The 12,584-nt window shown below is 46.5% G+C and overlaps 1 protein-coding gene across 1 annotated transcript; it reads right to left on the reverse strand.

Moving 5' to 3' along the window:
* Nucleotides 1–262: 262 nt before the first annotated feature.
* LOC123191981 (uncharacterized) lies at nt 263–6,236 on the reverse strand. The gene is made up of 4 exons (XM_044604490.1): nt 5,966–6,236; nt 5,746–5,836; nt 5,213–5,367; nt 263–998 (listed from the first exon to the last, which is right to left on the reverse strand). The coding sequence occupies exons 3-4, from the start codon at nt 5,356–5,358 to the stop codon at nt 263–265; spliced, it is 882 nt and encodes a 293-aa protein (XP_044460425.1). The 5' UTR covers nt 5,359–5,367; nt 5,746–5,836; nt 5,966–6,236.
* Between the last annotated feature and the right edge of the window lie 6,348 nt (nt 6,237–12,584).

The following is a 12,584-nucleotide window of genomic DNA, read 5'->3' on the forward strand; positions in this document are numbered from 1 at the left end:
TTCATCATACCATTTTCTTGGCTTTGCCTTCTCTGCTCTTGTCTTCCTTCCTAAGGGAATAATAAAATACATAGGCTCATTGCCATCATCATCCTTTGAGTCCAAAAAACCAAGATTTTCATCCTCATCACCTGAGGGAAACCAGTCAGGCTCAATTGGATCATTGGCTGATGAGTGTGTTCTTGTTGTTGGGCCCACTCTCTTTCCAATTTAAGCACAGGCTGCTGCAATACTCCATCTTCATTCAAATGTTCTTCTTCAGCTACATTTGGAGCTTGTTCACTGTGCTCTTCCTCTTCCTGCTCCTCGGGAACATCATAGATGTCCTCTGGTCTGTGTCACCCTCAAAGTGCAGTGCTGCCTTCTTCATATCTGCTACAGTTGACTGCAGGTCTGCACTATCTTCATTAGAGCTATTTTCATCCTCACTTTCTGAATCCAAATCCATGTCATCCATGTCTGCATAATTGGCCCTGTCAGGAGGTGGCATAGTTTGGATGGGCTGGAAATTTACACTTTGTTGTGTGGCCAGGAACAAATTTTCATTTGTGCCTCTGCCTGAACTTGAACCAACATAATCACCAAATTCCTTATGGGCCACACCATTTTCACTTACTGCAAACACTATATCAAGATCACTGATATATTCTTCATCATATATTTGAATTGGTTCTGCTGCCTTTCTCTTTCCCTTCTTTGCTGGAGACAAAACAATTGCCTGCTGCCTCTTGCCCTTAGTAACTGACAATGTTATCCTCCTGATGTCCTGGTATTGCTTAAGCATTTCATCCACCTTAATCTGGCTGTCAAGCAGTTTAAAACCATCCAATCCTATTCCACCACATCTCATGTAATATAGGTAGTCTAAAAAACTATACCCATTGTCAAGCAGCACATTCATAAGATTGTAATATCTTATGTTTTTCTTAAAGAACTTTGTCCTGATGTATTTAATCCCTTCAAAATCAATATGCACGTCCCACTTCTCATAGCTCGACCTACAATACCAATTAAAATGTACAAGTTACTATAACATAAATTTGAACAACACATAGTACAACTGGAATGTAATCCTAATAGTGTAATTACCTAAATTTGTATAACACAAGTACACTGCAATCCTAACAATGTAAATATGCACAACAATTGTAGAGCAAGATAATTGTAGGTTCTAGTCTGTACTCAAACCCTAGTCAGGACTAAATTCAGAGGCAATACAAAACCCTAGATCGACCTAAACCTCAAGAACGAAAATTCAGAGGCAGAAGGAGCTTGAGATAGAGGACGTACGTGTCGTCGCCGGTGTTAGTAGGGACGACTGCTGCATCAGACGGCGACCGCGACGCAGCGGAAGCCTTGCCTGCACGGCAAGAACATGGCGGCTCTTCCTCATCGGGTTGGTCTCCCGCGCCTTCAGCTTGAATGGATCTGGATCCAAATGGAGCAGCAGGCGGCGCCGCCGCCCCGCCGTCGCCGCGACACCCGCCCTCTGCCCGCGCCACGGTGATAGCGGGCTGTCCTCTGAGGAGGAGGACTCATAGTCGACCCCAAGCAGGTCCCGCCCGCGACTCCGTCTGGATCTGGAGCCGCCGTCGTCTCCACCCTCGACATCGCCGGAGGGAGTAGTTGCCATGGTTGCGCGCGCAACAGAGAAGAGAGGGAGGGGGATGAGAGCACCAGGGCCAGTGCGCTGGGCTTAACTAGCGGGGTCCTAACGGTCGTTTCCCTTTGCCGTTTTCCCTTTGCCACGTGGCTCCGACAGGTGGGCCCGATAAGTCAGATTCTCAGTTAGTCGCGGGTCACAGCACGTTTAGTGGTTTTTGTTACTCACTTGCCGAGGAAGTGGTGGTTTTTTGAAATTTTTGACAAAAGTGGTGGTTTTGCAGTATCCTTGCCACAAATGTGGTGGTTTTCAGCAATTTACTCGCAAAGCTACCTCGAGCAAAGCATCTGATAAATCCACTGCGAGCAATGCACCCCAAAAGAACCCGTTTCTGGAGGCGATTTCTAAAATGAATCTTCTGATGGTGTCTAGAGCTGCCACTGTGGCTTTCCGGTCGTTGCCTGAATTGTACCTAGAAAATGTCTTGAGAGGGATTTTTCTTGGTCCAAGAATTTTGCTGTCCAATGTCAGGATTCACAAGCCAAGCGGGAAATTTGTCTTTGTCGACAATGAACAAGGAATGCCCCAGGAACTTCCTCTTGCGAAGCATTCCGGAGATCTCAAAGGCGTAGCAGGTTTTGTTCGGGAGATCATCTCCATTCTGTACCCTCGCATCACATTACCTTCTGACCTGTCTCACTGGTTGACATTGCTTGAAGAGCCAGAGCCCACCTTATATTTGATCATGTACCACCCCATGTTCTTATCTTTGAAAGGTCGGTTTCTATACCATGTCGTGCTTGACCAGGCAACACGAAAGGAGTTTGAGAGAGGTTACCAGGTTCGGCTCATGCATATACTACGGAAGTTGGCGAAGTTTAAAGGGCTATTTGGTCTTGCTGCGCTGCACGAATTCTTGAAATCACAAATGGAAGAAATCCAAAAAAAGCAAAAGGAAGAAGGCTGCTGCAGCAGCAGCAGCACCTGCCAGTTCTCCTCCAGCAACACCTGCCGGATCTCCTCCAGCAACACCTGCCGGATCTCGTCGTCGCAGAAGTCGAAGAAGCGGAAGATCAAGCACTGGGAACAACATTCAGTCGGCAGAAGAGTTCGATAGGCAGATGCAGGAGCTCAGTGATGGGCAAGATGTGGTGTCCTTCATTCGAGACTGCCCAGTCCATGGATGCGAAAACATGTGCTTGCAATTTCTGTTTGTGGAGACTAATATGCTCAGTCAGGAAGCCATCGTGCAGCTTCTACACTTTATATTTCGTGATTATGGTCATGAAGCACTGGAGGCATTTTACAAGGCTGGCATGTCCGGTGTGGTGGGCATCGAAGGGTTGTTTGGGGAGGAGCCCAATACTTGGCAGGAGGCTATGCGTCTCTTCACCAGCGTCTCTTCACCAGTTGATGTTTTTCAGTTACTTCCTATCCAGGCCTTTTTCTCTCTTCTTGATGATGACAATGCCGATTCATGAAGACGTGTCCTTCAGACGACGTCGACTGGTGAAGAGACGCTGGTGAAGAGACGCATAGCCTCCTGCCAAGTATTGGGCTCCTCCCCAAACAACCCTTCGATGCCCACCACACCGGACATGCCAGCCTTGTAAAATGCCTCCAGTGCTTCATGACCATAATCACGAAATATAAAGTGTAGAAGTTGCACGATGGCTTCCTGACTGAGCATATTAGCCTCCACAAACAGAAATTGCAAGCACATGTTTTCGCATCCATGGACTGGGCAGTCTCGAATGAAGGACACCACATCTCGCCCATCACTGAGCTCCTGCATCTGCCTATCGAACTCTTCTGCCGACTTGATGTTGTTCCCAGTGCTTGATCTTCCGCTTCTTCGACTTCTGCGACGACGAGATCCGGCAGGTGTTGCTGGAGGAGATCCGGCAGGTGTTGCTGGAGGAGAACCGGCAGGTGCTGCTGCTGCTGCAGCAGCCTTCTTCCTTTTGCTTTTTTTGGATTTCTTCCTTCACTTATCCATTTGTGATTTCAAGAATTCGTGCAGCGCAGCAAGACCAAATAGCCCTTTAAACTTCGCCAACTTCCGTAGTATATGCATGAGCCCAACCTGGTAACCTCTCTCAAACTCCTTTCGTGTTGCCTGGTCAAGCACGACATGGTATAGAAACCGACCTTTCAAAGATAAGAACATGGAGTGGTACATGATCAAATATAAGGTGGGCTCTGGCTCTTCAAGCAATGTCAACCAGTGAGACAGGTCAGAAGGTAATGTGATGCGAGGGTACAGAATGGAGATGATCTCCCGAACAAAACCTGCTACGCCTTTGAGATCTCCCGAATGCTTCGCAAGAGGAGGTTCATGGGGCATTCCTTGTTCATTGTCGACAAAGACAAATTTCCCGCTTGGCTTGTGAATCCTGACATTGGACAGCGAAATTCTTGGACCAAGAAAAATCCCTCTCAAGACATTTTCCAGGTACAATTCAGGCAACGACCGGAAAGCCACAGTGGCAGCTCTAGACACCATCAGAAGATTCATTTTAGAAATAGCCTCCAGAAACGGGTTCTTTTGGGGCGCATTGCTCGCAGTGGATTTATCAGATGCTTTGCTCGAGGTAGCTTTGCTAACCAACTTGTTGGACAATATAGACTCAAAAATTGGATTCTCTTGGAAGTGCTTAATTACATCAACCAAATCAGCAGGATTCGTCTTCCTGGAAAAGTAACTATACAAGAACAAGTAACATGAGCCAATTAGTAGCAACAGTACAACAGTTTAACACCATAAACAAAAACAAATAACCCGCAGAGATGGTTAGCGAAGTGCATCGTACAACAGTTACTGGGAGAAATCATAAATATGAATATTTGGTTTTGCACACTGGACATGAACTTGAACAGTACATTCACGTGTGGTGATAAATTGGAATGAATATTTCACCTATTTGATTCCAAGGAATGCTAAAAACTGTATATTTCAACGTATTGACATGGCATTCACACAAAAATTGTAGCACAGTGAAGTAATTATATGAAGTGAACTCCAAAGCACTAAAAGAACTAAAAATCTGATGACTGCAAAAGGCTGTATCGTAATCTATCAGTTTTGAGGACACCCATTTGGGGCAGGTGTGTACAGATGACTTCTAAACGCTGTTACATATTAATCTTTTGCTGGTTAATAGATTGAAATCACCGATAGCGATTTTATTTATGAGGACACTTATAGACATTGGACAAAAAACAAAAAATGTGTATGTGTCAGCGAATGTATTTACTTTTTTTTTGGCTTCTCTATTACCCAGCACTGCTCGCAACAATGAATTACATCATGTGTTGCAAGGTTGGAGTCAGCAGCATAATTCAACTTAATCTATAGGACTCAGGAATAAACAAACATTATTAATAATCTAATCAGTGATTATCCAATGTAATCTGGAACAGGTGTGTGTGGGATTGAGCAGACAGGTGCTAGTTGTACAGGACCTACAAGATCTATAGCCTAGACGATGACATCGAAATTGAACTTGTGCTTAAATGAAGGAGTAAGACAAAATCAAAAAAAGACACAAGTGAACACAGTAAGCAATATAGATTGTTTATTTCACATGCACATAGATAAATACTTACACTCTGTTGTTCACAGGACCCGAATCCCAATCTGCGAAGCTAGAAATGCGCCTTGTGGAGCATGATAAAAGACGTTCCACTGGAGAACATTGCACCCGTTGTCCAACTAACGAGCTGACCTTCCTAAACAATCCTAGCAGCTTCATGGTTGAGAACTGAAAATACACATAAGCAATGAACAAATAGTTAATTTTACTTCAACATAATAGCAGGAGGTGTTATTTAAGGTAACTAAGCTCAGTTGTTATGACCCAAAAAAAAGAACATCTAAATATACTATCCATTGTGCATGCGGTTGAGCATGACAACATGCAAGACACTATTCATGTAGCCAGGCAAAAGAATCCATCAGGCATTTACTAACAACCAGATATTCTATCTAATCTGCATGTGGTTGAGCATTAAAGCATCATTGCACATCATTCAAGTAACAGGTACAAGATGCATCAGACATTTTCTGAAAGAGCAAACAGTCAAAACCCGTTGCACCTATGGAAGTAGATTGAGACGAAGGTTGTTAGGCCACTTCGCACCTCACCAGTCACAGGTGACCACCCAAATGAGATCCACCGTCAGGGCCCCGCTGACCTCACAAGCGACACGCACCTCCAACCACTGCTTACCCTGCAAGGAGCAAGAGATGAGATCCCGGTGGGTGTGTTGAATTTGCTCAGCAAGCAGCTGCGGCAAGCTGGCGACGGGCGAACTCCAAAAGTACAACCCTAGAAATCGGAGTGGAAACAGGACGCTAACCACGGATGCTTGAGGACGCGCTGGACCTTGCGATTCCGTCTGATACTGTCGACGGAGAACGGGAGGGGCGGAGGTGGCGGCGGTGGCGGACGCGTAAACCCTAGATCACTTGACTGCTGGCGGGGGAGGTGGGAAGGAGCGAGAAGAGATGGAAACGGTGGTGGCGGTGGCGGCAGTCGAGCTCCTCGCGCTCCTTGCGCCGTCGTCGAGCGCGCGCTCCTCGCGTCGCCGCCGCCGCCGCCGCCTGTTTCTTTCTCTCTCTCGCGTTTCTTCCTCCTGTTTCGACACGGACCGGAGGGGAGAGGAAATAAGGTCCAGTTTGTTTTCAGTTTTTTTTTTCAGTTCTTCTGGGCTCATGTTATTTTTTTAGAATCTCTTCTGGCCACATGTAGTGGCCCGGCTTACGATTTAGGGCCGTTCGGATTCACCCACTGAAATTAGTGGGTTGGGCTGCCAGGAGTGATATTTTCTTTCTCAGCAATTAGTGGGTTTTAAGGATTTTGAGTTGTTTAACTTATCAATGCTAGCGAGGCAGGCTTGGCATCTGTTACAAAAACCACAAAGTATGTGTGCGCGGATGTTGAGAGGCATATATTACCCGAATGGCAATATCCTGAGTGCTCAACTAGGCAGCTCCCCAAGTCAGATCTGGAGAGCAATAATCGAAGGCCGTGATATTTTGCAGCAAGGATTGATACGCCGAATTGGGAATGGAGAGAGTATAAAAATCTGGGATGATAACTGGTTACCTAGAATGGAGATGAAGAGACCATATGGATGCTTGAGTAACAATCCACCTACATATGTCTCTGAATTGATTGATATGACATCGGCTGTCTGGGACAAACAGAAGATCCAAGCGACCTTTCTCAACATGGACGCGAAAATATCCTGGGTATCCCTATCTGTACAATGAACGTGGATGACTTTTGGAGCTGGAGCCACGAGAAGAATGGTATATTCTCGGTCAAAAGTGCATATCGCATGTTGGTTAGCACTAGACAGAGAAGGGAATCTTGGCTGGAGAGTAGGCCAAGCACATCAAACTCGTCAACAGAAGAACTTCAGTGGAAAACAGCAGTTCCTGGGAAGGTCCGTATGTTTTTATGGAGACTACCGAAGCACTCAATACCAACCAACGATGTCCGGGCACATAGGCATATGTTAGATTCGAGTGCATGCGGGCTGTGCGGCGCGCCAGACTCATGGAGGCATTCCCTGTTGGAGTGCACCGTGTCAAGATGCACATGGGCCCTTGTGGATGAAGAAATGACGCAAGCCCTAGCGGCCATCACTGAACCACATGCAAAGCAATGGTTGTTCACTCTCATTGATTCATTATCGCATGAGTTATTTGTGAAGCTCTCAGTCACGCTCTGGGCAATTTGGAGGGCAAGAAGGAAAGTTATACATGAAGGAATATTCCAGAGTCCCCAAGTTATTCAAGGTTTTATTACTAGATATCTTACTGAATTGAGTTTGCTGGCAGAACCTCGGGATCGAATTCAAAGAGCCCCTACCACGACGATTGCAACCAACCAGTGTCCCAAACCGCCACCGCCGGGTCACGTAAAGATTCACGTGGATGCCGCATGCAGAAAGGGACTGGGAGGGTCAGTAGCTGCAGTTTGCCGGGACGAGACAGGAGCATATATGGGGAGTTCGGCCCTTGTGATCGCAGGAGTCGATGATCCCGAGGTACTGGAAACAATTGCATGTCGGGAGGGGATGGCCCTGGCCCAGGATCTTAACATCAACAACTTAGTGATTGCATCAGATTCAAAGGGTGTGGTCAAGGCAATCAACAGCAGAAGCCAGGGGAGTAGCGGTGCTATTATTTCTGAGATTCATAGTAGAGTTCTTATTTTAAATTGTGTTTTTACTTTTGAAGGTCGTGCCGTTAATGTAGAGGCACATAAACTAGCCAAGCATGCTTTTCCTTTAGGTCCAGGGCGACACATTTGGTTGGGCCAACCCCACGACCAGCGATGTATTCCACTTGTTGTGGCATTTGATGAATAAAGCTTGGTTACTCCCTCAAAAAAAAGCAATTTTTGTTTGTGATTCTGAAAAAAGAAGCAATTTTTGTTTGTACATTCTCAAAAAGAAAGGGACATGGTTGGGATCACCCGACGGATAACGAGACACGTCCGCCATCTCTGTGGCCGTTGGATTTGAGTTTAACTGCCCAGGAGCAACATCTTACGTAGACTAGGTTTTCGCAACTGAGTCGTTGCTGCAATTTCCCTCATCATAACGACTCGTGTGTTGCGTGAACTGGATCTGAATCCCCACGAGAGCAGTGGCCACCCGTGCTTCTCCCGAGCTCCCCATCAAGGTGACCCCTCCTTGCGCTGCTTTGACACTCCAACGAGGTCGCGGGCGTGGGCGCCGCTGTTGGGGAACGTTGCAGAAAACAAAAAATTTCCTACGGTTTCACCAAGATCCATCTATGAGTTCATCTAGCAATGAGTGATCGGATGCATCTACATACCTTTGTAGATCGCGAGCGGAAGCGTTCAAAGAACGGGGATGAGGTAGTCGTACACGACGTGATCCAAATCACCGGAGATCCTAGCGCCGAACGGACGGCACCTCCGCGTTCAACACACGTACGGTCAGCGTGACGTCTCCTCCTTATTGATCCAGCAAGGGGGAAGGAGACGTTGATGAAGATCCAGCAGCACGACGGCGTGGTGGTGGATGCAGGGCGTCACAGCAGCACGGCTTCGCCTTATACTACGTGAGGAAGAGGTGTAGCAGGGAGAGAGGGAGGCGCCAGGACTCAGGGTGCGGCTGCCCCCTCCCCCCCCCCTCATATATATAGCCTCCCATAGGGAGGGCGGCGGCCAAGGGCTGGAGTGGCCCCCAAGCCAAGGTGGGGCGCCCCCCCCCCCACCCCTAGGGTTTCAACCCTAGGCGCATGGGGTGGGCCTAGGGGGGCGCACCAGCCCACTATGGGCTGGTTCCCCTCCCCACTTTGGCCCATGGGGCCCTTCGGGATGGGTGGCCCCACCCGGTGGACCCCCGGGACCCTTCCGGTGGTCCCGGTACAATACCGGTGACCCCAAAACTTGTCCCGATGGCCGAAATAGCACTTCCTATATATAATTCTTCACCTCCGGACCATTCCGAAACTCCTCGTGACGTCCGGGATCTCATCCGGGACTCCAAACAACATTCGGGTTACTGCATATACATATCTTCACAACCCTAGCGTCACCGAACCTTAAGTGTGTAGACCCTACGGGTTCGGGAGACAAGCAGACATGACCGAGACAACTCTCTGGTCAATAACCAACAGCGGGATCTGGATACCCATGTTGGCTCCCACATGCTCCACGATGATCTCATTGGATGAACCACGATGTCGAGGATTCAAGCAACCCCGTATGCAATTCCCTTTGCCAGTCGGTATGTTACTTGCCCGAGATTCGATCGTCGGTATCCCAATACCTCGTTCAATCTCGTTACCGGCAAGTCACTTTACTCGTACCGTAATGCATGATCCCGTGACCAGACACTTGGTCACTTTGAGCTCATAATGATGATGCATTACCGAGTGGGCCCAGTGATACCTCTCCGTCATACGGAGTGACAAATCCCAGTCTTGATCCGTGTCACCCAACAGACACTTTCGGAGATACCCGTAGTACACCTTTATGGTCACCCAGTTACGTTGTGACGTTTGGTATACTCAAAGCACTCCTACGGTATCCGGGAGTTACACGATCTCATGGTCTAAGGAAAGGATACTTTACATTGGAAAAAACTCTAGCAAACGAACTATACGAGCTTGTGCTATGTTTAGGATTGGGTCTTGTCCATCACATCATTCTCCTAATGATGTGATCTCGTTATCAATGACATCCAATGTCCATAGTCAGGAAACCATGACTATCTGTTGATCAACGAGCTAGTCAATTAGAGGCTTACTAGGGACATGTTGGTGTCTGTTATTCACACATGTATTACGATTTCCGCATAACACAATTATAGCATGAATAAAGACAATTATCATGAACAAGGAAATATAATAATAATGCTTTTATTATTGCCTCTAGGGCATATTTCCAACAGTCTCCCACTTGCACTAGAGTCAATAATCTAGTTACATTGTGATGAATCGAACACCCATGGAATTCTGGTGTTGATCATGTTTTGCCCTAGGGAGAGGTTTAGTCAACGGATCTGCTACATTCAGGTCCGTATGTACTTTACAAATATCTATGTCTCCATCTTGAACATTTTCACGAATGGAGTTGAAGCGACGCTTGATGTGCCTGGTCTTCTTGTGAAACCTGGGCTCCTTGGCAAGTGCAATAGCTCCAGTGTTGTCACAGAAGAGTTTGATTGGCCCCCACGCATTGGGTATGACTCTGAGGTCGGTGATGAACTCCTTCACCCAAATTGCTTCATGTGCTGCCTCCGAGGCTGCCATGTACTCCGCTTCACATGTAGATCCCGCCACGACGCTCTGCTTCCAACTGCACCAGCTTACTGCCCTACCATTCAAAATATACACGTATCCGGTTTGTGACTTAGAGTCATCCAGATCTGTGTCAAAGCTAGCGTCGACGTAACCCTTTACGACGAGCTCTTCGTCACCTCCATAAACGAGAAACATTTCCTTAGTCCTTTTCAGGTACTTCAGGATATTCTTGACCGATGTCCAGTGTTCCTTGCCGGGATTACTTTGGTACCTACCTACCAAGCTTACGGCAAGGTTTACATCAGGTCTGGTACACAGCATGGCATACATAATAGAACCTATGGCTGAGGCATAGGGGATGACACTCATCTCTTCTATATCTTCTGATGTGGTCGGACATTGAGCAGAGCTCAATTTCACACCTTGTAACACAGGCAAGAACCCCTTCTTAGACTGATCCATATTGAATTTTTTCAATATCTTATCAAGGTATGTGCTTTGTGAAATACCTATGAGGCGTCTTGATCTATCTCTATAGATTTTGATGCCTAATATATAAGCAGCTTCTCCAAGGTCCTTCATTGAAAAACTCTTATTCAAGTAGGCCTTGATGCTGTCCAAGAGTTCTATATCATTTCCCATCAAAAGTATGTCATCTACATATAATATGAGAAATGCTACAGAGCTCCCACTCACTTTCTTGTAAACACAGGCTTCTCCATAAGTCTGCGTAAACCCAAACGCTTTGATCATCTCATCAAAGCGAATGTTCCAACTCCGAGATGCTTGCACCAGCCCATAAATCGAGCGTTGGAGCTTGCACACCTTGTCAGCATTCTTAGGATCGACAAAACCTTCCGGCTGCATCATATACAATTCTTCCTTAAGGAAACCATTAAGGAATGCCGTTTTGACGTCCATTTGCCATATCTCATAATCATAGTATGCGGCAACTGCTAACATAATTCGGACGGACTTCAGCTTCGCTACTGGTGAGAAAGTCTCATCGTAGTCAACCCCTTGAACTTGTCGATAACCCTTAGCGACAAGCCGAGCTTTATGGATGGTCACATTACCATCCGCGTCTGTCTTCTTCTTAAAGATCCATTTATTTTCTATGGCTCGCCGCTCAACGGGAAAGTTAGTCAAAGTCCATACTTCGTTTTCATACATGGATCCTATCTCGGATTTCATGGCTTCTAGCCATTTGTCAGAATCCGGGCCCGCCATCGCTTCCTCATAGTTCGAAGGCTCACCATTGTCTAACAACATGATTTCCAAGACAGGGTTGCCGTACCACTCTGGTGTGGAACGTGTCCTTGTGGACCTTCGAATTTCAGTAGGAGCTTGATCAGAAGTATCTTGATCATCATCATTAACTTCCTCTCTAGTCGGTGCAGGCACCTCAGGAACATTTTCTTGAGTTGCGCCATTTTCCGGTTCAAGAGGTAATACTTCATCAAGTTCTACTTTCCTCCCACTTACTTCTTTCGAGAGAAACTCTTTCTCTAGAAAGGATCCATTCTTGGCAACAAAGATCTTGCCTTCGGATCTGAGGTAGAAGGTATACCCAATAGTTTCTTTAGGGTATCCTATGAAGACGCATTTTTCTGACTTGGGTTCGAGTTTTTTCAGGTTGAAGTTTCTTGACATAAGCATCGCATCCCCAAACTTTTAGAAACGACAGCTTAGGTTTCTTCCCAAACCATAATTCATACGGTGTCGTCTCAACGGATTTCGACGGAGCCCTATTTAAAGTGAATGCGGCAGTCTCTAAAGCATAGCCCCAAAAAGATAGCGGTAAATCGGTAAGAGACATCATAGATCGCACCATATCTAATAGAGTGCGATTACGATGTTCGGACACACCATTACGCTGAGGTGTTCCAGGCGGCGTGAGTTGTGAAACTATTCCACATTTTCTTAAGTGCGTGCCAAATTCGTGACTCAAGTATTCTCCTCCACGATCTGATCGTAGAAACTTGATTTTTCTGTCACGTTGATTTTTAACCTCACTCTAAAATTCCTTGAACTTTTCAAAGGTCTCAGACTTGTGTTTCATTAAGTAGATATACCCATATCTACTCAAGTCATCAGTGAGGGTGAGAACATAACGATAGCCACCGCGAGCCTCAACGCTCATTGGACCGCACACATCAGTATGTATGATTTCCAATAAGTTGGTTG

The sequence above is a fragment of the Triticum aestivum genome, chromosome 2A (assembly GCF_018294505.1).
Source record: "Triticum aestivum cultivar Chinese Spring chromosome 2A, IWGSC CS RefSeq v2.1, whole genome shotgun sequence".
NCBI lineage: Eukaryota > Viridiplantae > Streptophyta > Magnoliopsida > Poales > Poaceae > Triticum > Triticum aestivum.